Here is a 25,988-nt window from a genome sequence, read left to right on the forward strand (position 1 = left end):
GAGGGAGACTTTCCAATGCCTTGCAAATAAGGGCACCTATTGGTAGATGGGTAAAAAAAAAAAGGAAAAAAAGCAGACATTGAATATCCCTTTGAGCATAGTGAAGTTAAACTTTGGATGGTGTATCAATACACCCAGTCACTACAAAGATACAGGTGTCCTTCCTAACTCAGCTGCTGGAGAGGGATGAAACCGCTCAGGGATTTCAATGTTGACTTTAAAACAGTTAGAGTTTAATGGCTGTGATAGGAGAAAACTGAGGGTGGATCAACAACATTGTAGTTGTCACGCCCTGGCCTTAGTATTCTTTGTTTTCTTTATTATTTTAGTTAGGTCAGGGTGTGACATGGGGAATGTTTGTGTTTTGTTGGTTTTGGGTGTTTCTATGGTAAAGGGGTTGTTGGTGTAGTATATGGGTTTGTGTTGAGTACATGTGTCTAGCGTTGTCTATGTATGTTTAGTTGTCTATGAGAGTCTATGGTTACCTGAATGAGTTCCCAATTAGAGACAGCTGATTTCGGTTGTCTCTGATTGGGAGCCTTATTTAGGGTAGCCATAGGCTTTCATTTGTTGTGAGTAGTTGTCTATGTGATACGTTTGTAGCCAGTGTGTGCACATCGTTGTTTAGCTTCACGATCGTTTTCTTGTTTTGTTTAGTGTTTAAGTGTTTTTGTTTCGTTTGCCTTCTTCGTTAATAAAAAGGAGATGGCTTATTTTCCTAAAGCTGCGTTTTGGTCCGTCAATCCGCCACACGATCGTGACAGTAGTTACTCCATAATACTAACCTACATGACAGAGTGAAGAGAAGGAAGCCTGTACAGAATACAAATATTCCAAAACATGCATCCTGTTTACAATAAGGCACTAGACTAAAACTGCAAAACATTTGCCAAAGTAATGAACTTTGTGTTGTGAATACAAAGCATTATGTTCGGGGCAAATCCAACACAACATATCACTGTGTACCACTCTTCATATTTTCTAGCACGGTGGTGGATGCATTTGCAAAAATTTCTGAAAACATGTTTTCACTTTGTCATTATGGGGTATTGTGTGTAGATGGGTTAAAAAGTATTTCATACATTTTGAATTCAGTCTGTAACACAACAAAATGTGGAATAAGTCAAGGGATATGAATACTTTCTTTAGGCACTGTATGTTTTAAACCTGGCTCAAAGTAGCAACAGGGGGTGCTAAAGTAACTAAGAGCTCTTTTCAACCCGCATCCCGGAAGTTGAACTTTACAGCGTGATTGAATAGAGCCCTAAACTTTGGGGAAGGAACACGTGGGATATATAATCCCAAATGCTTCCACAGTGTGTACTCATACTCTAAACTGTAACTTTGGAGGCACACTCCCAATCACATCAAGGCCCTGCAGAGCATCCAATTTCAGTACATCAAAGTGATTGAGGCCGGATGACAATGCACTTTATGTGAGGACTTGATGTGATAGGTAGAAGACATTTCCAGCAGGTTAATTTCCCCTCTCCTTGGTCACACTTGATTTTTTAGAACTGATAACATCCAATGCCCTCCAGCCTCATTTGTTTTTACCTCATAACTTAAGTTTGTGTTTTGATACAGATGCTAGTCATAATGACGGTAATAATATACAAGACAAGTAAAGCAATTATTTGAACCAGTCTAAAACCAAATACATTAAATAATGTGTTACAAATTATGTGAACTATTTGTATCATGAAGGTGGAGTGATCACTTGAGCAAAACATTTTAAGTACCGGTATATTATTCAGTCCATTTCAGGGAGTTGTAATTGTTCATCGGGTTTATCTATATTGTGCATAATGATGTAGTGCGTTTAAGACTACATAGGATACATGTATTAATGTTACTTTCCAGCAATATGTTTATGACGCTTCAATACAGTTGACAAAGTTGAATGCGACGCATGCGTTGGTGGGAGGGATTAACCACCAAGTAGGTAGGGCAAGTGGCTCAAGGACTGCACAATTCATCTACTCCAGTTCATTTCAGTCTCTCTCTCTGCACATTACAGTCTGGACAAGAGGACCTTCAGTCTCACTGGCAGTTGTCATAAAATAAAATAGTTAAATATATGAGACAGCAGAGCGAGTTGAAATCCAACGAGGTTGTTTTGGAGTCGGATGAGTCCATGGACCAACAAGATTTTAGCGAGATGTCTGGTTATTCTATTAACGACGTCATATACTCCGAATGTTCCGCAATGGAGCAAATCGACACTTTTATGAAAAACGTTCAGGTGTTGCTGGATGCAGCAAATTACATTGAAAACCATGAAAAGAACAATGGAAGTAAGTAATGTGGTCTATTCTGGTGATTTCAGACGCAGACTGGCCAAGGCAGACAACAATGCAATGGACCGAAATGGCGACAAAAGACGCAAACATGAGAGGCAACCGTAAACATGAGGCAATTTGCCTGATTGTGAATCATATTTAAACCTATTATGCCAATGCAAATTGGTTTAAATGAAAGAGAGCCTATAGCCTACAAATAACAATACATGGTCAAAAACAAACCCGTGACATCGAATTACTTTCTCACCCTCTGGCATTTTCCATGAACGGTAACCGTATTTAAATGTATATTAAATTGCGCATTTTCGAATTGGATGAGACTTGCCTATGGCTCCATGAATTCCTTTCCTTAGAGACAGTCTAAACTAAGCAGCCTAATGGTATCCGTGAAGGCATCCCTGTGTTTGTAAAATAGACTGTCTTCATTTGAGCACGTCGAATTATGTATTAAAATATTTAGGCTAAATAATAGGCTAATCGATCTATCAAACTCACTCACTTTTTTTTATTTTTACCTAGCCTACTCAACATTTAGTATAGGGTTTCCTTCAACTTCTATCTGTGGATGCCTGCAGGCCGAAGAAAAGCAATTTATTTCCTAGGCGGCCTGTTTATTTCAGACCAAAGTCAAATGAGGCAAATCAAACCTTTTACAAATGTTAATTTTCTTTGAGAAAACTCGACATATTGTGCAGAAACTGAATAGAGAAACCCTATAATTCCATCCCTATAATTTCTTTATTCCTGTCATTTGCGCTTCCTCTCTATCCACATGGAGCAAAATGTACCGTTTTGATTGGACTAAACACATGTTCCCATCTTCCGAGTCCTTGCAGTTATCCAACCAAACACAGGTTCAACTTTGACGTCGCATTCCGATTTGCAAAGTGTCTCTGGGATTTGTAGGCTTATAGACACTAGTCTTCTATATGCATTTGATTGCGTACTGTAATATTCTACTATGTGTTATTCCATCATTACCTAATTAATGAATAGGCCTATGTCTTAAAGAAAGAGTTCGATGGTATTTTTCAATAAACCATGTACAAAATATAGGTTTAGTCCTACGTGCTTTGCAGCACGAACACTAGGTTGCTGCTAATGATGTATATAAACTGGATCGATGACGTTGCTATTTATTGGCATTTGGGGGGGTTTGAAGCCACATGTCGGCCATATTGGCACTCCCCAGTAGTAGCAGGCCTCCATAGGAATGACTTATACAGTAATTCAATTAAACGTTTCAAGTACACAATTACATGTATTTAATATTTTTTGTTTTTGTAGTGGGGACAGTAACATTAGTTATCTCAAATAATTATACTTTGTTTAGCTCACATATAATTTAAAAGTATGCATTAATGTGTCTGTAATATAATACAATGTGTCAAAAACGAATGTAGATATTAATAAATGCATTTCTATAGCTTCCAAAACATTTTTAAGCTATACTGACATGCTTGGTGCCCAAATGGATGACATCTGATGAGTGGAGATAAACAGATTTGGTTCAGTCAGTTTCAGTCAGTTGTCCTGATGAGCCCATCCCTTCCAGCTATTTTATGCTTGTGGATAGGAACTTCAACTGGAATTTTAAACTTGTCTGCCAAAGTTAGGACATGGGAGTGTTTAGAATAATTCCGTTTTTACAAGAGTGATTATTATTTTACAAAAATGAAATGTTAGATGTTAAAGCCATAACTTTGTACATTTTCGGTGAAAATCACTACAATACATCTTCTTTAGTTGTCACCCTGGCCTGATATTGGCTGCACTATCTAGCGGCCGCTTCCCTCTCCTTACTGTGGCAAGCGGGAGCAATGGACACTGTGTCCAGTGTGGTTGTGTTGCCGGCTTTCAGTGCAAACTCTCCCCATTGAGCAGTGTAGATTGCATCACAGTGACATCCAGATGGTAACAATCAATATTACAAGTTATTTCTCATGTAGGCAGCTATACTACTCTATATAAAATCAAGTGGAATGGAAAGAATTGGAGATGGTGAACAAATCCAGATGACAAGTTTCAACTAGCACCATGCTGCTGTTGCCAGCATAACCTTGCTGGGCCTGGGAAGGGCTCATCAGGACGACTGCCTGAATGGTGGGGGAGTGCCAAGATGGAGGAACAGTGGCTTCAACACAGAGCCCCCTATCAGTAATCTAGTGTGTATATACAGTATATATAAATCACTTGTTGCTGCTCAAACAAAATAATCTTGATCGAATTTATCCCAAAATGCATTGCAGGTGGCTTTAAAACTGTCCTCTTGTCAGCTGTTGAGAAGGTAAACGACAGTGTTGGGTCAAGCTACAGGCATATATATACACACACACTACATTCAAACATTTGGGGTCACTTAGAAATGTCCTTGTTTTTGAAAGAAAATAAGAAAAAAATGTCAATTAAAATAACATCAAATTTATCTGAAATACAGTGTAGACATTGTTAATGTTATAAATGATTATTGTAGCTGGAAACGGCAGATTTTTTTATGGAATATCTACATAGGCGTACAGAGGCCCATTATCAGCAACCATCAATCCTGTGTTCCAATGGCACTTTGTGTAAGCAAATCCAAGTTGATCATTTTCAAAAGGCTAATTGATCATTAGAAAACCCTTTTGCAAATATGTTAGCACAGCTGAAAACGGTTGTACTTACACACTGAGTATACCAAATATTAGGTACCCCCCCCCCCCCAGTGTTGATACACGCAGGAAACTGTTGAACTTGAAAACCCCAACAGCTTTGCAGTTCTAGACACAAACCTGTGCGCCTGGCACCTACTACCATACCCCGTTCAAAGGCACATGAATCTTTTGTCTTGCCCATTCAACCTCTGAATGGCGCACATGCACAATCATGTCTCAGTTGTCTGAAGGCTTAAAAATCCTTCTTTAACTCTTCTCCTTCAACCACACTGATTGTAGTGGATTTAACAAGTGACATCCAACATGAATCATAGCTTTCACCTTGATTCACCTGTTCAGTCTATGTCATGGTAAGAGCAGGTGTTCTTACTGTTTTGTATACTTAGTGTATATTTCATCACCAGAATGTGAACATGGATATGCCTCAACATACCCTGCAACTCAGAGCACGCATCATCAGAGACAACGGAAATTCAAGAATAAAAAAATTGACAATATTCACAACAGGTAAATTAATCATAATTATTCATAACTCTTATTATAAATACCCATGTTACAGTTGCATGATAACATTTAGTTTTTATCCCTTCATTATTGGACTTGGCTCCAACATCAGTCAAATGTGGGGAAAAACACTGCAACTAGAAACTGTCAAACCAGTCTTTTGTTCTCTCTTGCTAACATATCTTGTTTTTTGATTTATGTCTATAACCTGTCCATTTTCTTTTACACCCAGGTCAGCACACAATGAGCTGGAAAAAAACAGGTGAGTGAGAAGGGGTTGTGACCATCATTCTGTGTTAGAGTCCATTACGAGTATTTCCATTGATAGTAAATGGTTATTATTGATCAATTGAAGATCTCCGTAAGTACTACATTTGCATTAATCTGCCATTTTCTTCTCTACTCCGTTCCCTACCGAACTGTGATTTGCTCACACAACTGTGTACTACGGGGTAAAACACTTGAGTTACAAGATAATTCATTAGTCAAAGAGATATTGTGCTTATATCTTATGGTGCATTATGTGTCCACAAAATCATTCAACTGTGCAGACCGATACATGGTTTGATAGCACACATATAATACAGGGATGGAAATATTGTTTTTCTACAGATTTCATGCAATTTTAAGTAATGTGGCAAATAGCTATTTCCGGGGAGTTTATCTCTAGAGCAATCTGTCTTGTCAAAATGGAACTTCAAGCTGATAATCCAAAATACTCTGGAGGCTGCATATATTTTTGGATATCCTGGTGATATGCTAAATATATTGACCCACAATTTGAAATGTAATACTGACTTATTTATTATTTCATGGCTGGACTTCAAACACCACTTATTTGATCAACATCTTCACAATTTCAAGCTTGTTTGTACAGTGGTGGTCATGCTAGCATTCTGGGGGTAGCATAATGCATAGAACAAAGATGTCTGTTTTGCAAGGCAAATTAGGGCGTGTAGTCCAGTACAGGTTCTTAACCATACGTTGCCACAGTTGGAACTGGAACTGCTTGTTTTAGATGGTGTCCCTCCCTCCACATAAACTAAGCTTTTCTGTGCATTGAAAACCAGCTTATTGCACAGGACCTGATCTTTGTTTCCAATGAAAAGCACATGTCAGGGCACGGTTCCCAAAATACAGTGACAAGTGCTAATCTGGAGAGAGCAGCCAGTGTGGGAATCATGTAGATCACAGAGCGAAGGGCCAGGCATCTGGATGATAAAAACGTAATCTCAAACAGACTCTTTGTACTACAAAGGTTTGGTCATCATTAGCCAGACAGGAGTTGACATCCCAACTTGACTTACATTTCAATACATTTGATAGTAAGAATAATGCCCTTCCAAATCTAGACACTAGGATGTTCAGTTTTTATGGTGCAAAGGCCCTGGCCTTAAAATGAGATTGTCTGCCTGCCTTCCTGTCAGCTCATAGCTCTGGGCACAGACTATGTATTCCAACTAAGTAATGGATTAGCCTGTCTATCCAACAAAATTGAAAAAAATATATGAAGGGTCTGCTTTTATAGGTAAAGTCATTACTAAAAAACAGCTCAATGTCTGATTTGTCCAAATATATGAATTTATTCATCCATCAATGTGGAGGGGATGGGAATAATAGGGTCTCATCAAGGAATTAATTTATGTATAAAATCAATCATGTCATTCAATTCCAGGAATTGCATCTGGATGTAGAGAGACTGTTCCTATTATTGTTTTCACTAAAGATTAGTCCTCTATTGTTTCTTCCCCCTCTCAGACGAGCACATCTCCGCCTGTGTTTGGAGAGGTTAAAGATGCTGATCCCACTGGGACCAGACTGCAGTCGGCACACTACCCTGGGGTTGCTTAACAAGGCCAAGGGTCACATTAAGGTATTGTAGTCAACAATGCCGCCATGGTGGTGTCATGGGGACCATGGTGTCATGGGATCTGGTGAATGGTTAAATTGAAGCCCCTAGCCTATGGATAGAGAAGCTTTGTGCTCCCATGACCTGCCATAGCACTGCAGCACAGAAACACAATGTGATCTACTTTCTCAGCCTGCAAATCACTTGCTACCCCTGACTGCACACTTCTGGGCCTGACTCAAGCAAATCCAATGGAACTTAAGCAAATCCAATGAAAATGTGAATATACCTTTAATGGGTCTAACTGATTGATCAAACATGATTGGTTAAAATGGGGGGGAAACCTTTCTATCTAGTTGTAGATGTAGTTTGGACAGGGCCAGCTCTAACGAGAGAAACATTTACGTTTTAAAGTTAATTTCCTGAAATTGTACACATTTTGCAATGGGTGTACAGAAGATTTTGCCGTTTTGAATTAAGTTTTCTGCAATTCTACACATTTTGCAATGAGGCAGAGTGAACTTTGCAATTTTATACAAAATGTCATGCAATTCTATTCTTTTTGCTATGGGACATTTTTGCAGTTTTACAGCTAATTTCCTGAAATTTTACATATTTTGTAATGACTTATGCCTAATTATATCTGAGTGAGAATGACAAAATCTATGGGGGCCCACTGGAGGTCAGGGCCCCTGGGCATGTGCCCTGCATGTCCGGTTGGTATTCGGCCATGATTACTACAAGTTTAGATAGTCTAGCCAGCTATCTAACTACCAATCTAAAAATAGTTAGCCGACATGCCTAATTGAGTGACTGACATAGCCTACTCTAACAAGAGAGAACCTGCTGATGCACAACCAAATGTCACCAGGTGTATTTTCCTATTCTTACTCTCAATAGTAAGTTGAGACCCCAATGGAGTAACTAAAAATATATATATATATACAGTACCTTTCGGAAAGGATTCAGACCCCTTGACTTATTTTAAAATGGATTAAATAAAACATTTTCCTCATCAATCTACACATAACACCTCATAATTACAAAGTCAAAAACAGGTTTTTAGACATTTTAGCAAAAACAGAAATACCTTATTTACATAAGTATTCAGACCCTTCTGCTATGAGACTCGAAATTAAGCTCAGGTGCATCCCATTTCCATTGATCATCCTTGATGTGTTTATACAACTTGAAACCAACTGTGGTAAATTCAATTGATTGGACATGATTTGGAAAGGCACACACCTGTCTATATAAGGTCTCACAGTGCATGTCAGAGCAAAAACCAAGCAATGGGGTCGAAAGAGTTGTTCATACAGCTCCGAGACAGGATGTGTCAAGGCACAGATCTGGGGAAGGTTACAAAAACTATTCTGCAGCATTGAAGGTCCCCGAGAACACAGTTGCCTCCATCATTCCTAAATGGAAGAAGTTTGGAACCACCAAGACTCTTCCTAGAGCTGGCCGCCCGACCAAACTGAGCAATCAAGAGAGAAGGGTCCTGGTCAGGGAGGTGACCAAGAACCTGATGGTCACTCTGACAGAGCTCCAGAGTTCCTCTGTGGAGATAGGAAAACCTTCCAGAAGGACAACCATCTCTACAGCACTCCACCAATCAGGTCTTTATGGTAGAGTGGCCAGACGGAAGTCACCCCTCAGGAAAAGGCAAATGACAGCCCGCTTGGAGTTTGCCAAAAGGCACCGAAAGACTCTCAGACCATGAGAAACAAGATTCTCTGGTCTGATGAAACCAAGATTGAACTCTTTTGGCCTGAATGCCAAGCGTCACGTCTGGAGGAAACCTGCTACCATCTCTACGGTGAAGCATGGTGGTGGTAGCATCATGCTGTGTGGATGTTTAACAGTGGCAGGGACTGGGAGACTATTCAGCATCGATGGAAAGATGAACGGAGCAAAGTAGAGAGAGATCCTTGATGAAAACCTTTCCAGAGTACTCAGGACCTCAGATTGTGGCGAAGCTTCACCTTCCAACAGGACAACGACCCTAAGCACACTGCCAAGACAACGCAGGAGTGGTTTCGGGACCAGTCTCTGAATATCCTTGAGTGGCTCAGCCAGAATCTAGACTTGAACCCGATCTAACATCTCTGGAGAGACATGAAAATAGCTGTGCTGTGACGCTCCCCATCCAACCTGACAGAGCTTGAGAGGATCTGCAGAGAAGAATGGGAGAAACTCCAAATATAGATGTTCCAAGCTTGTAGTGTAATAACCAAGAAGACTTGAGGCTGTAATTGCTGCCAAAGGTGCTTCAACAAAGTACTGAGTAAAGGGTCTGAATACTTGTGTTAATGTTATATTTCAGTTTTTTATATTGAATACATTAGCAAATATGTGTTTTGTCATTATGGGGTATTGTGTATAGATTGATGAGGAACAAAAACAATTACATCCATTTTAGAACAAGGCTGTAACATAACAGAATGTGTAAAAAGTCAATGGGTCTAAGTACTTTACGAATACAATGTATTCTTTGGGGGGGGGGGGGGGGGGGGGGTGACTGCTTAAGCCTGCAACCGGCCCTGAGTCTGGAGAACCTATTTGTCTCCCCCTTGTTAACTCAGAAAAAGCCTTTGCAATGGATCTTAGATGTTTGGCACATTACTGTGTTTCAGAGTTAAAATACAAAATTAAAGGAAGTGTGGCTTGTATGTTCAGCCTTAACCAACACAGCTGTTGCCTTTTTTTTCCTCCAAGCAGCAAATACAGGTCTACAATTGGCCATCATACAAAAATGTCAGGAATTACTTTGCCACTACAGCCGTTTGGATCTGTTGGTATTTTTAGCCTGGTCTGATGTGGATGAATTCACATATGATTATTCAGGCTCAGAAGAACACAACACACAGTTTATCCCTCAATCTTGAATGTTGCAAGAGTAGAGTAAAATTAAAATTAAAACATTAAATTAAAAAAAAATTGTAAATGGCAGCTGTTGAAGATTCTATAGTTTGTACAGTAAAACTGAATGTGTACTGTGAGAAAGAGTGCTGTGTTTTTTTGTATTTATTTATCCTTTATTTAATTAGGCAAGTCAGTTAAGAGCAAATTCTTATTTTACAATGACTGCCTACCCCGGCCAAACCCTCCCCTAACCCTGACGACGCTGGGCCAATTGTGTGCCCCCCTATCAGACTCCCGATCATGGCCGGTTGGGATACAGCCCAGGATCGAACCACTCTAGCGCTGAGAGGCAGTGCCTTAGACCGCTGTGCCACTCGCGATGTGCAGATGTCTGAGGAAATTTGATAAATAGCTGCTCTTTAGCCTACACCATTTATATGTTAAATAAAGGTTACATTTAAAAAGTATATATATATATATATATATGCAATTATTATTAATAAAATATTAAGGGTTATGCACACATTAGGTTGATTAACTCTCTCTCCTCTCTGTATGTTTGTAGAAACTAGAGGAGATGGACCGGAGGAGCCAGCACCAGCTGGAAAGCCTGGAGCGAGAGCAGAGGCACCTGCAGAGGCAGCTGGCCCACCTGCAGACCCCCGGAGGCAGAGACAGGGACAGGGTCCGTATGGACAGCCTAGGTTCCCCTTTGGCCTCAGAACACTCTGACTCGGACCAAGGTGAGCCAACCATTCCACAGAGCTTAGTCCCTTAGAGATAGAGGGAACAGAATAATCTGAAACACACCCCAAACAAAAAGCAAATGCACCCAACACATTTGTAGTCACAAGCTTGATGTAGTCATTGTGTGTTATAAGTATGGGAGCAAATACTAAACTTTTTGCTTCTTTTAATACATATAGGTGAATTTGTCCCAATACTTTTGGTCCCCAAAAATGGGGGGGGGGGGAACTATGTACAAAAAGTGCTGTAATTTCTAAACTGCTCATCGCGATATGGATGAAAATACCCTCAATTTAAAGCTGACAGTTTGCACATTAACCTCAGTCATTGTTTCAAATTGAAAATCCAAAGTGCTGGTGTAGTGCCAAAACAAAACAGTCACTGTCCCAATACTTTTGGAGCTCACGGTATTTTGTCTGATAGTGGCAATGTTATATTATACTAAGACAGTTTAGTTCAGTTCCATTTCAAACCAGTCAATAGAATGTACATGTGTTACAGTCTATATAATGTAGCATTGGGTGTCATTAAGCATTAATTGTCACTCAATACATTTACCTGATTAATAAGTGTGGGAGTATCATTATTACATATTTTCCTCTGACTCTAATTTCTGTAGAAGAGATCAAGGTGGACGTGGAAAGCACTGACCTCTCCCATGGAGATTTGGACAGTATCAGCACCAATGGCTGCAGTGACTTGGAAGACCACAACAGTCGGCAGAGCCTGGCCAGCGACGAGGGCTACTCCACCTGCAGTCTAAAACTGCCCTTTTCCTCCTAAGAACCAGCCTGAAGCTCCTCATCCACCCTTGTAGTCTAAACTGGGCTTCTAAGAACCAGTCTAAAACTCCACTCCACCTGCAGTCTATAACTGGTCATCTACTACGAACCAACCTGAAGTTCAACTCCTTATGCAGTCTAAATCTGGACTCACCTCCTAAGAACCAGCCTAAATCAAGAACCAGCTAAAAGCTAAACCCCACCTACAGTTTGGCAGGACAGATCTTACCTCAACTGTAAAATCTTGACTCTGATGTGTCTGTTACCCGTCTCCTCCTAAAACCAGCACAAAAACTATATAAAACCAGCCAGAAACGCACCAGTGACAAGGGCAACTTTTTCCCCCACTTTGGAAACCCCTAGCAGATGACCATCTGAGAAAAGAAACAATTCTTGTCAATCACCAAGCAAGTTACTAGGGCTTCTCTATCTCCAATCCAAACCATTTTTCTTATACAGTACCCACAGTTATACCCCTAATCTTTGACAAGCCACCAATGTTATTCCTACCTTTATGATTAAGAAATGTATTTATTTTCCCAATATTTATCATGCTGTACTGTCTTGGTCACACTTGAATTATGAAATGAATGGATAATATTATTTGGATATTTTGACAACTGTAATGTTTGGTTTTATATAAGTCTTGTGGTTATGAACTGAGCGTTGACAAGTTCTTAGACAAAAGCTAGTGCAATGGTACATGACACGCTAAATGTATCACTCTGGTCTGTTGTGAGATTGACATTTATCCCCGTTGAGATGTCAAAATAATTGTTTGTATACATTAGGCAGCTATGAGATATACCGCACTTCAAGGCCCAAGCACAATTCTGAAGCAATAACACTTGCCATTTCATGTCAACTCTTGAGTTGGCTGTTTTAGGCACACCATTTTGGCCACCAACACCAAATTGAATGTGCTTGTTTTGTAACTTCAATAGCTTTAATTACAAATAGTAATCAATATTAAGATAATGGTTTGAACAAAAGTCATGTTGCATGTGTATTGAATGTAGTTCTCCATTTTTTTCATCATGGGCTTTGGATTGATGAACACATGGCAGAGTTTTTACTTAGTAACTTATTTGTTGCATTGTAGCTGAGAAGCATTCCAATGTTAAAACCCTGACACTATATTCTGAGTATTTATGTACAAAAATCACACTTTCCCCCAATTGCACTGCAAGACTATTCCACTAACCAAATTGGAAATGTCATTTTATGACCATACCCATATTTTTGTGGTACAACTAAATAGATTATCACCACCAACTGTGTCTTAACATGGCTAAATTGACTCTTGCACAGGTTTCTTAGTTACAAGTCTTTATTCAATGTCAGTGTTGGGTAATTTGTAAAATGCACTATGAAAAAGACTTGTTCTAAGAAAGTGTCTCTTAACACTACTGCGCTAAATCAGCCATCAAAGGTGACTTTTACAAAAGAACATGTTGCTGGCCCCCTGCCACCATTTTGTGTTTCCTGGTAGTGGTCCCTTAAACTTGATCAATAAACTTCTACCACCCCATGTACTTATACAGTGTCCAGTTGTTCCTTGTTATTGGTGTGTCCAAAGCTATAATCATATATACACTATTCATTACTGAAATCGTGTATTTTCTCTGCAGTACACTTCTGCGCTAGCACCAGACAGATGCAATAAATCACAAACATAGGAGACTACACAACTCATCCCTGATTTTAATTGAGAAAAAGAAAAGCTTACGTCGCCAGCAGTGATACAAGGTCATTGATGTACATCACGGAAACAAAGATGGTACAAAATGCATTACTGCCATCTGGAGGAACTGTTAAACATTCAGTACCAATATGGAAACCTACTCGTAATTTCAGGGCAAAATGAGAGGGACATCTTACCTCAACAAAAATGACAATTTGTTTTACTGTAAATGTACAAAACTGAAATGCTTTAAAAAGAGTTATTACCACTAAACAGCAAAAAAGTAAAAATGTCTAATATAGTCCAGTTCACCCAGAAAAAGCTATAAAAAATGTGTAACATTGAAACATGCACATCTTATAGTTTTTGCCTTTGTTGCATCCAGAAAGATACAGTAACCCAGACTAATGTCACCACAATCTAAACACTTGAGTACACTTATTTGTGCTGATCCATTACAGGGGTAATTTATTTTATTAAGAATTCTGCTGTTCTATATGACATACCGGTAAGAACAATATTCCAATGAGCCAACCAATGGTGAGTAAGCGATTAGTTTCAAAGCTCCTTTACTTGAGTAACCTAAGCCATATAAACACAATGGTAAACACTGATCCTCCTACTATACAATGGGATACTTTAAACACCAAGAAAACATTTTGTCACTGTGGCATGAGATGCCTGACGTTATATTTGGATGTGTCGTGATACGTGGTCATGGGTTTGTCTGCTATGCCACATGTTCCTACTCCCACCTTTCCATTTACGCTCTCCGGCGATGCAAATATACTCCTCTTCACCTGCAACACACAATGGAAATCTCAGACTATTTGTGATGGTACTCACTCCTGCAACAAAGCAATGGCTGAAAATGTGCAAATAAACTAAGTAACATTTCATATGTTAAGACTAGAAGCGCAGACTGTCATTTTAACTTCACATGAATTTCAAATTGTAATATCTTTGCCATTTTTTAAGTCGTGTCCCCATTCATCCTTACATTTTCCTAAATAAGTCTATTTAACACTGACGTTGTTAGAATGTCAATATGACAGAGTTAGTGTTATAAGCAGTTTGGGGAGGAAATGTTTTCTAGTGTTAAGATGTGTGTGTAAAGTAGACATGTGTTACCTGTCCTTTCTTGTTCTTGTTGTAGGCCTTGTTGTTGAAACTTTGCCACTTGGATTTCTGGTCTTCTCGCTCCTGTTCCAGCTCCTTCATCCTCAGCACCTTCTTCTGGGCCTTCTTCTTCTTGTACTCCCTCTGGTCTGCTATCTGCTCTTTCCTGTCATGGCACGCACACACAAAGTTACAATTTTAGATTCTCCATGGACTGTTCGGGACATCATGGAAAAGTGAAAAACTTCTGACCCTACACAGAACATATTTAACATAAGCGTTGTCTCCCCTACCTGGACTTGGGTTTTCCATCCTCCTCAGAATGCTTGCCCTCCTCGGCAGGTTTGAGGTTCTGCAGTGGCACCACCTCTGCGTTCCCGTAGCCGAAGAAGGTAATGGCCGCCGTGCCGTTCTCGCCGTCTATCTCCTCAATCTCAGCCTCATACACCCTGTCAAAGAATCACGGCTGTAAGCAGGTGAGTACGAGCCACAGACCCAAGCCCTACTACACAACATTGTGAAGAAATACAGTTGAGTGTTTGTTATTGTTATTCAGGGCCTAGGCTCTTAATTAAAAATATCTCACAACAGTTTTGTCAGGACTATCACTGCTTCATTGAATATATAAATTACAAGAGTGTAGGTCAAATGGTAAGTCAAGACCATAGTGGGCAAGCAAGAAGATGACCTTCCCACTTAGCAGCATTGTAAAATTGGTCATGTATCAGTTGATTATTTTACACTGAACAAAACTATAAACGCAACACATAAAGTGTTGGTCCCATAATTATTTGGTGCTGGGGACAATAAAAGGCCACTAAAATGTGTAATTGTTTATGGCGTTGTGTTGTGACGTCTCAAGTTGAGGGAGCGTGCAACTGGCATTTTGACTGCAGGAATGTCCAACAGAGCTGTTGCCAGAGAATTTAATGTTAATTTCTCTACCATAAGCCACCTCCAAAGGCGTTTTAGAGAATTTGGTAGTACGTCCAACCGGCCCCACAAGCGCAGACCACGTGGAACCATGCCAGCCCAGGACCACCACATCCAGCTTCTTCACCTGCGGGATCATCTGAGACCAGCCATCTGGACAGCTGATGAAACTGTGGGTTTGCAGAAGGACCTCTGCACAAACAGTTAGAAATCTTCTCAGGGAAGCTCATCTGCGTGCCAGTCGTCCTCACCAGAGTCTTGACCTGACTGCAGTTCAGTCGTAACCGACTTCAGTGGGAAAATCTTCACTTTCGATGGCCACTGGCACGCTGGAAAAGTGTGCTCTCCACAGATGAATCCCGGTTTCAATTTTACCAGGCAGATGGAAGACCGTGTGTGGCATGGTTTGGGCAAGCGGTTTGTTGATGTCAACATTATGAACAGAGTGCCCCGTGGTGGGGTTTTGAAGGAGTTTTGAGGGAGCGTGCAATTGGCATGCTGACTGTGCAGGACTGTCCACCAGAGTTCTTGCCAGATAATTTCATGTTAAGCCGCCTCTGTCATTTTAGAGAATTTGGCAGTACGTCCAACCGGCCTCACAAGCGCAGACCACGTTAATGGCATCGTGTGGGCAAGCGGTTTGCTGATGTCAACATTGTGCCCCATGGTGGCGGTGGGGTTATGGTATGGGCAAGCATAAGCTACGGACAACTAACAATTGCATTTTATCAATGGCAATTTGAATGCACAGAGATACCGTGACGAGATCCTGAGGCCCATTGTCGTGCCATTCATCCGCCACCATCACCTCATGTTTCAGCATGATAATGCACGGCCCTACGTCGCAAGGACCTGTACACAATTCTTGGAAGATGAAAATGTCCCAGTTCTGTCACCCATTGAGCATGTTTGGGATGCTCTGGATCAACAGCGTGTTCCAGTTCCCGCCAATATCCACCAACTTCACACAGCTATTGAAGATTGAGACAAAATTCCACAGGCCACAGTCAACAGCCTGACAAATTCTATGTCAAGGAGATGTGTCGCGGTACATGAGGCAAACGGTGGTCATATTGACTGGTTCTGATCCACGCCCCTACCTTTTTTTAAGGCATATGTGACCAACAGATGTATATCTGTATTCCCAGTAATGTGATATCCATAGATTAGGGCCTAATTAATTAATTTAAATTGCCTGATTTCCTTTTATGAACTGTAACTCAGTAAAATGTTTGAAATTGTTGCAGGTTGCATTTATATTTTTGTTCAGTGTAGGTTAATATTGACTGAGGAACTTCTGGTGACACTCACTGTCCATCCTGACTCCACACAGTCATACACCTGTCCCCAACGCTCCAGCTGTGTTTCAGGGGGGCTGCATCGGAGCTGTTGGCACTAGCAGTACCTTCAGAGGGCTGCGACGTCAGGAGGTCTTTTGTCAAGTCTATGACTTCCTGTGAAGGATACATAACATTGAGGTCATTTTGTTCCGAGATAATAATCACATTTGAAGACAGACACACTAAGAAACCTATTGACACTCATTGACTTAAAAACCAAAAAATGTCATGGCTAATACTCGTGACATGGATAGCTAGTTACCGATAAGTCTTTCTGTAATTTGAGAAGGTCTTCATTCTCAGGATCGGTTGATAAGGCGGCTTCCACTTGTTGTAACTGGGCTTTGTAGCTGCCCAACTGTTTCAACAAATCCTCTGACATCTAATAATGGACAATGAAAGGGGGGGGATACAACAGAGTAAAATTACACTTGAAACAAAGTAACAATAGCAAATAAACAACTCAGCGAGGATGGCAAGGCAGTGGAAAGATTTGCAAGGCGGAGCCAGGCTACTCGCAAGGCGTCGCAACTAACGGGGTTTGGACATTGATGGACTATTTAAATGTGTTATTGTTCTGGTCTTTGCATTCTTTCATTATTTTTGGTGATGTTTATTACAATTCAGCTTTTAGCTGTGAATGGGTAACATGATTTATATTTTTGAAGAGGACCACAATGGAAATAAGTTGTGTTATCCTAGACATTTTTGAATGCATCGTATCCACATGTGCTTGTATTGTGTTTTTAAAGTGTCAAATAAAATCAATACATTTCTACTACTTTGTTAGTGGTGCTAACTATCTATACATTAACAACAAATATGGTTGTCACTAGTTACCATGCCCACAAAGTCAAAATGGGCTACATCGTAAAAATTAATTTAAACTAAAATGTGCTTTTTGTCTTAATTTAAGGTTAGCCGTTGATTATGACTCTTAGTGCCATTACATTACACATAAGAGTCATTGGACGAAGGCTTCTTTTGTAAGGGGGGGGGGGGGGTTATGAGTGGCAGTCCGGTTTTGGAAGCAAACGTCATATTTCCTAGGGTTAGGCTAGCTCAATATTGGACTAACGTTACTCCTTAATCAAAGAACATTACATGTTCTGTGGAAAGGATGAATTGGCTATGGATTCCACTCTCAATTACAGTATTGTTCTATAAACAGAAATCGCTACTTCCAATCACAAAAAATGATTTCACAAATACAAAATACACATTTACTCGACAATTTTTTAACCGGTTTTATAAACTGGATGTAACGAGCCCTGAACGCTGATTGGCTGACAGCCGTGGTATATCAGACTGTATACCACGGGTATGTCAAAACATATTTTTACTGCTCTAATTAAGTTTGTAACCAGTTTATAATAGCAATAAGGCACCTCGGGGGTTTGTGGTATATGGCCAATATACCATGGCTAAGAGCTGTATCCAGGCACTCCGCGTAACAGCCCTTAGCTGTGGTATATTGGCCATATACCACGCCTTATCGCTTAATTAACACAGTTAAAAATAACACCTTTGAGGCGTCTGCCTTCCGTTAAAACACAGTGGTGGAAAAAGTACCCAATTGTCATACTAAAAGTATAGATGCATTAATTAGAAAGTTACTCAAGTAAAAGTCAGACAGTAAAATACTACTTGAGAAAAAGTCTAAAAATATTTGGTTTTAAATATACTTACATATCAAAAGTAAATGTAGTTGCTAAAATATACTTAAATATCAAAAGAAAAAAGTATAAATCATCTAAAATTCCTTATATTAAACAAAGAAAACACCACAATTTTCTTGTTTTTACAATTTACGGATAGCCAGGGGCACACTCCCGACATTATTTACAAAAAGATGCATGTGTTTAGTTAGTCTACCAGGCAATAAGCAGACGGAATGACCACGTGTTCTCTTGATAAGTGCATGAATTTGACAATTTACCTGTCTGGCTAAGCATTCGAAATGTAACGAGTACTTTTGGTTGTCAGGGAAAATGTATGTAGTAAGAAGTACAACATTTTCTTTAGAAATGTATTTCAGGAAAAGTTGTCAAAAATATAAATAGTGAAGTAGACATACCCCCCAAAACAACTTGAAGTATAAATACATTAAAGTAATACTTAAAAGTACTTTACGCCACTGGTGTTTGACAGCCAATTAGCACAGCTACTCCACTCGGTCTTCCATCTGTTTTCATAAACAAGCGCTGTAACATGGAAATATGTCCCCGTGGGAACCATGAACCCATAAAAGGTGAATATCAATTTAACATTTTTTCCGCCGATTTGAAAATATATGATCTCTGCTCCTTATGCTTCCAAAACATAACCGCAAGCGATGCGTGTTAATGTTCAGACCGAGCGTCGCTGCTCTTAACAAAAGTCCCCCCCTTCAGAAGACGGCTTTGTCCAAAGCAAATAACGTTACTTGTGTGAAATTGAATGACAGAGTCATGATCAAGGGATATGGTTGGGCATAAGGTTAGCAGTGTCGTAAAGTTTATGGTTAAAAACGGATTTTAAACAGAATGTAAAAATAGGCAGTTTATCTATAATTATGACTTTGTGGCAAGTTGTGACGACCAACAAATAGCAAATAAGTTAGCTAGCTACAAAGCTAAGTAGTAGTAGGCTTAGCTAACGTTAGCTAGTTACATTTCGGTGTTAGGGGAAGGTTAACACATTTTCACTCGTTTTTAAAGTAACTAGTTAGTTATTGACCTATATTTCCATACTCTGATAGGTATAAAATCTAGCTACCGACTTTCAAATTCATTTCAAATAGGCATCACTAGCTAGAATGTTAGCTACCACTAGATAGCTAACGTTAGTAGCTAGGCCATCATCACAACCACAACACAGCGACCGCTGGCAGCAATGACAATTTTGGCAATAAAAAAACTCATTCAAAATGATTAAATGTTCATTAATAATCTTACCTTCCCGTATTTGCGTCAAATTAATACAGACTCAAGATATTCAGATTTTACTTTAATTGTTTCTAATAAAATAAAATCGTAGACAACAACAAAACAGTTCCCTTCCTCCTCAGCAAATTTTACCGGAAATGCCGCTTGTTGATATAACATGTTCTTCTCGCGATACTACAGTATCCTAAAGTGTCATATCGTGGTTTGTCAGCAGATGGGGCTTTATCCCAATAATTTTTGTCCATGGTGATTCAATTTAACAATTGGGTCTTTGATTCGACTCCCTGACGAATTACCTGTAAAAGGTCAACTCTGACTGTAAATCTTATTCTATAATATGTTGTCTTCTTAAATAAAAGCCATTAAGTTGTCTTCATGTCAATTTAACCCCCGCTCCAATTAGTATATTAAACAATAATTTACTGCTTGCAGCGTTTATCTTGGGCTATTTCCTGTCATTAACATTTGTATCAATGTCTAATTTGGCTCATTAATAAACAGTAGACGTAGTCACAAAATACAAAATATATATGTATATCCGAAGAATATTCGGAATGACGATATATTGTCAATGTTCAGTTTGGAAAGCAGCAATACAACTAATCTGTAGCTGCGATAGGAGTTGGACCCCGCCCATAATTCCCACTGAAATATACTGACTGAGGAGCGAAGGCTCCAAACCATATATAAAGCAGCAATCCCATCCTCTGCCACATAAAGGTCTGTTTCACCAACTAGTGTTTCAGTGGGCAGAAAAATATCATCCTGCTCAGATGCTATTCTACGTACAACGTGGGGCCATTTTACGTTTTTGAAGGATAACAATTGACCACTTTTTTCCTGAATTTGTAGTTGGTAAAGCTGAGTTTTTTGATGCTGGAAAACAAAGAGGGAGTAAAACTACAGTTCTGTTTAAGGAGTATTTTCTCTTTTACCTGGTTATTTTTTTTTATCAACTTTTTTTTATCAGCAAAAATAACTAACATTGAGATGATTTGTTTGTTAGATTGTTCATATGACATTATTTTCCCCAGTGGGCAAAAATGAAGGCTACTTCTGCTTCATTAACAAATGTGTGAAAATAGTGGATCGGTTGTGGCTCTTCGAACAAGGACTCTTCTTATACAGACACACGCTTCATCCTTATGGGTTGTGATAACTTGACCAACAGCAACGGGACTTTGCCTGCTAGGCTCCCTTACACTGTGCAGACTTCTGTGCCTCTGACAATACTGGTGGGTATCCTTATTCTACTCACAGTGTTCGGCAATGTCCTAGTGGTCATCGCTGTGTTCACCAGCCGGGCCCTAAGAGCCCCTCAGAACTTGTTTTTAGTGTCCTTAGCATGTGCAGACATTTTAGTGGCCACTCTGGTAATGCCCTTTTCTCTGGCTAATGAATTGATGGGATATTGGTACTTTGGTCAAGTGTGGTGTGAGATCTACCTGGCCCTGGATGTTCTGTTCTGCACCTCGTCCATCACACATCTGTGTGCCATAAGTCTGGACAGATACTGGTCGGTCACCCAAGCCATTGAGTACAACTCAAAAAGGACGCCCCGCAGGATCAAATGTATAGTGTTATTCGTGTGGGTGCTGGCTGCCATTATATCATTCCCACCTCTCATTTCGATGGAGAAGGAAGGAGCCAAAGAGGAGGGTCCCACATGTAAGATCAATGAGGAGAAGTGGTACATCATATTCTCCAGCACCGCCTCATTCTTCGCCCCATGTGTGATCATGATTCTGGTGTACGTTCGAATTTACCAGGTTGCCAAGAAGAGAACCAGGGCCCCTCCGGGTGAGAGGAGAAGAGAAAACGATAATCCAGATAAAAGTCAGTATGGCTTAGTTCAGCAGGACCCTTTGGAGAGAGGGAACAAAGGAGGGAGAGATGGAGTGGAGGAGGACGAGGAGGTCAATGGACTAAATGTGGAGGAAGAGTGCTCCTCGTCTGATGGGAATGAGAACCAGTGCTCCATCAAAATGAAGCGGAGCAAGGAAAAGACCAAAGTGTGTCAGGTGAAACTAGGAGAACCGTCCCCTAAAGGTGATGATGCACAGCAGTATGTGAAAGTGAGCCGGTGGAAAGGAAGGCAGAACAGAGAGAAGCGCTTCACATTTGTTCTGGCTGTGGTCATGGGAGTGTTTGTTGTCTGCTGGTTCCCCTTCTTCTTCACGTACACACTCACCGCAATATGTGACTCCTGCTGTGTCCCTGAGACATTGTTCAATTTCTTTTTCTGGTTCGGATACTGCAATAGCTCGCTGAATCCAGTCATATACACTATATTCAACAATGACTTCAGGAGGTCTTTCAAAAAGATCCTTTGCAAAAGGGATCGACGAGGGCTATGAATCAGCTTTTTTTTGGACTAGCTACTATTTCCTGTCTGAATACAGATTTCATTGTTTACAAGTTGGGGTCATGTACAGTCTCTTATGGAAAGAAAATGTACCTATTGGGAAAAACTTCCCAACTTCCCAAAATGTTCCATATTCAGTTCTGTCCCACTGGGCACACACTGGTTGAATCAATGTTGTTTCAATGTAATTTCAATGAAATTACGTAGAACCAATTTGGAATATACGTTAAATTGACATTTGTGCCCAGTGGGGTGCTGCAAGCAAACTGTGATCAATTGTAATGCATCTGTTACAGTTTTTATGTGTGTCAATGTACAATAGTTTTGAGTTCATTACAATCTTTAATCCCACTACAACCATTTAGATGTATTTGACTTTGAAACTAATGAATGCCATGTTGTTTATTACTCCACGCATGTTGTGAGGGAGCTGGCTAATATCTCCATGGATCTTGCTTAATAAAAATACATTTTAAAAAGTATGTTTTTATTGTCACATACACCAGATAGGTGCAGTGAAATGTATTGTTTTACAGGATCAGCCATAGTAGTATGGTGAGCAAAATATGGAGCAAAATATTTTTCACCCAGTAGGCTCAGGTATTCAAACCAGCAACCTTTCAGTTACTGGCCCAACACTCAAACCACTAGGCTAACTGCTGCCCATAATGTAATGCTAAATGTTAATATCTAGGCTATAATTCTTTCATGCATAATGTCAGGGAGCATATGCATGTATTATGAATAAACATATTTAAACATGTCTTCCCTGAATATTACAGTATTCCCTGAATATTACAGTAAGTTCTATAAGCATACATGCATTGGGGTACCAATTGAGTTTGAGGGGTATGATTTTTGTACATTATGTAAATGTTCCAGAAAACCAGTACTATAACTCAAAACACTGCGCTCTAAATGTGTTCATTGTATTCTACCTACTGAATAAGGACAATGTTTCAACCTTCATGTACCATATTGCACAGACCCAGAGGAGATAACAGAAAGAGATCCCTGGTTTCCCACATGGCAAGACAGACTGAATCATCCTACTGCAGACATCCCTACCAGTATAATTTGATTATTTCTGTCTTTATCAGTAGCGAGAGGAAACACCATGCCAGTAATCCACCCAGAATCAACTGATTTTATGGTGCATGCTAAATACAGTATATTATTTATATGATCTTTCACTCACAGCCTGCAAAAAGGCAGGATGAACACAAAAGAAGAAAAGGTTATAATTTTTTTCACTAAAACATTAGTACATTAAAGGAAAAGTCCACCCCAAAAATGTATTTTGGTATTTGTTTCATTAGCCCATTGTTGACAGTCTCAAAATGTTTTTCTTGTCACTGATCAAGCTGATCAAGTTTCAAAATATATGTTTTTTTTGCATCATATGATAGTGCATTTTGCATCATATGATGCATAATGCATCATATGGGGATGATTTTTTTATTTTGAAAGTTGCATATCTTGAAAACTTGATTGCTGACAAGCAAAACATTTTGGAACTATATCAACAATGGACTAATGAAACAAATACCAAAAGATAGTTTTTGGTTGGAATTTTCCTTTAATCGATGGGTGTTGGATTTCTGCCATCAGAGAATAGTAAATTATGTTAGGGATGCACACATGACTCACTGCAACCCCTGTTGATGATCCATAGCAAAACGAACTATATAATCATAATATGTATTGACAGGTTAGCTGACAATGTCACAAAACGATGCGTGCTTCAAATGGAGCAGAAGGCTGTGTGTGGTTATAATTCTGGATGGCCAGATAGCTAGCAACAATGACAAGAAGCTGCCATGTGGGGAATCGTATGTGGCTCATTTCAGCTAGTTTTATCTTGTTCTTGATACCATGTCTTGTTTTGAGGTGTTTGACAGATGTCATATCTATGCTAATGCTAATATAGCTAAATATTTGCGAGCCAACTAATCAACATCTGTAACAATGTATTTGAGAGACAAGAGGTGCTCACTGTGTAAATGTATTTATGTTTTCAATAAACATTGGAGATAAAATATAGTTTACATGTTGTCAACAATCTATGCCAACCCTGTCTGTTTTGCCCCATAGTTGTGCACGCATCGGTTTTGTTGCTAAACAACCAACCTGTCTATGCAGTTGTCTTCACTTCCTTCTCTCTGGGGACTTCCATTTGCTTTAACACAACCATTTCAGATAGCTTGAATTAATTCAAATAGAGGAGTTCTATTGCCTTATCAATGTGACTGAAAGAAAAAACGGTTTTCCATACTATATACGGTGTATTCGGAAAGTATTCTGACCCCTTGACTTTTCCAACATTTTGTTAAGTTCAAGCCTTATTCTAAAATGTATTAAATACATTTTTTCCTCATCAATCTACACACAAACCCACATGACAAAGTGAAAACCGTTTTTTAGAAATGTTTGAAAATGTGTGTGTATATATATATATATAGAAAAAAATATATAAAGAAATACCTTATTTACATAAAAATTCTGACCCTTTAGGATGAGACATGAAATTGAGCTCAGGTGCATCCTATTTCCATTGATAATCTTTGAGATGTTTCTACAACTTGATTGGAGTCCACCTGTGTTATATTCAAGTGATTGGACATTATTTGGAAAGGCAAAACACCTGTCTATATAAAGTCCCACAGTTGACAGTGCATGTCAGAGCAAAAACCATGCCATGAGGTTGAAGTAATTGTCCGTAGAGCCCCCGAGACAGGATTGTGTCGAGGTACAGATCTGGGGAAGGGTACCAAAACATGTCTGCCGCATTGAAGGTCCCCAAGAACACAGTGGCCAACATCATTCTTAAATGGAAGAAGTTTGGAACCACCAAGGCTCTTCCTAGAGCTGGCCACCTGGCCAAACTGAGCAATCGGGGGAGAAGGGCCTTGGTCAGGGAGGTGACCAAGAACCTGATGGTCACTCTGACAGCGCTCCAGAGTTCCTCTGTGGAGATGGGAGAACCTTCCAGAAGGACAACCATCTCTGCAGCACTACATCAATCAGGCCTTTATGGTAGAGTGGCCAGGCGGAAGCCACTCCTCAGTAAAAGGCATATGACAGCCCGCTTGGAATTTGCCAAAAGGCACCTAAAGGACTCTCAGACCATGAAAAACAAGATCGAACACTTTGGCCTGAATGCCAAGCATCACGTCTGGAGGAAACCTGGCACCATCCCTACGGTGAAGCATGGTGGTGGCAACATCATGGTGTGTGGATATTTTTCAGCGGCAGGGACTGGGAGAATAGTCAGGATTGAGGGAAAGATGAATGGGGCAAAGTACAGAGAGATTCTTGATTAAAACCTGATGCAGAGCGCTCAGGATCTCAGACTGGGATTAAGTTTCACCTTCCAACAGGACAATGACCCTAAGAACACAGCCAAGACAACGCAGGAGTGGCTTCGGCTCAAGTCTCTGAATGTCCTTGAGTGTCCCAGCCAGACTTCGGACTTGAACCCGATCGAACATATCTGGAGAGACCTGAAAATAGCTGTGCAGAGACGCTCCCCATCCAACCTGACAAAGTTTGAGAGGATCTGCAGAAAAGAATGGGAGAAACTCCTCAAATACAGGTGTGCCAACCTTGTAACGCCATACCCAAGAAGTCTCGAGGTTGTAATCGCTGCCAAAGGTGCTTCAACAAAGTACTGAGTAAAGGGTCTGAATACTTACATAAATGTGATATTTCAGTTTTTTATTTTGAACAAATTTGCAACAATTTCTAAAGACCTGTTTTTGCTTTGTCATTATGGGGGATTGTGTGTAGATTGATCAGTATTTGCATTTATTTAATCAATTTTAAAATAAGGCTATCGTATCAACATGTGGAAAAAGTCAAGGAGTCTGAATACTTTCCGAATGCGCTGTAGTTAGTAAATTGTTCTGTTTACGTT

General features: G+C 39.8%; 3 protein-coding genes across 3 annotated transcripts; 2 read left to right on the forward strand and 1 right to left on the reverse strand.

Annotated features, from left to right (window-relative positions):
- Positions 1-1,943: 1,943 nt before the first annotated feature.
- Positions 1,944-13,243, forward strand: LOC129836369 (max-interacting protein 1-like). The gene is made up of 6 exons (XM_055902433.1): positions 1,944-2,297; positions 5,362-5,464; positions 5,694-5,723; positions 7,220-7,334; positions 10,741-10,918; positions 11,542-13,243. Exons 1-6 carry the CDS (start codon positions 2,081-2,083, stop codon positions 11,703-11,705), a joined length of 807 nt encoding a protein of 268 aa, XP_055758408.1. The 5' UTR covers positions 1,944-2,080; the 3' UTR covers positions 11,706-13,243.
- Positions 13,244-13,388: 145 nt separating this feature from the next.
- smndc1 (survival motor neuron domain containing 1) lies at positions 13,389-19,856 on the reverse strand. The gene is made up of 6 exons (XM_055902434.1): positions 19,717-19,856; positions 17,043-17,162; positions 16,752-16,894; positions 14,801-14,956; positions 14,520-14,673; positions 13,389-14,188 (listed from the first exon to the last, which is right to left on the reverse strand). The coding sequence occupies exons 2-6, from the start codon at positions 17,160-17,162 to the stop codon at positions 14,051-14,053; spliced, it is 711 nt and encodes a 236-aa protein (XP_055758409.1). The 5' UTR covers positions 19,717-19,856; the 3' UTR covers positions 13,389-14,050.
- Positions 19,857-20,320: 464 nt separating this feature from the next.
- On the forward strand, positions 20,321-24,062 carry LOC129836371 (alpha-2A adrenergic receptor-like). The gene has a single exon (XM_055902435.1). It carries the CDS (start codon positions 20,853-20,855, stop codon positions 22,062-22,064), a length of 1,212 nt encoding a protein of 403 aa, XP_055758410.1. The 5' UTR covers positions 20,321-20,852; the 3' UTR covers positions 22,065-24,062.
- The last annotated feature ends 1,926 nt before the right edge of the window (positions 24,063-25,988 follow it).

Source organism: Salvelinus fontinalis, chromosome 37 (genome assembly GCF_029448725.1).
Source record: "Salvelinus fontinalis isolate EN_2023a chromosome 37, ASM2944872v1, whole genome shotgun sequence".
In the NCBI taxonomy this organism is placed as follows: Eukaryota; Metazoa; Chordata; class Actinopteri; order Salmoniformes; family Salmonidae; genus Salvelinus; species Salvelinus fontinalis.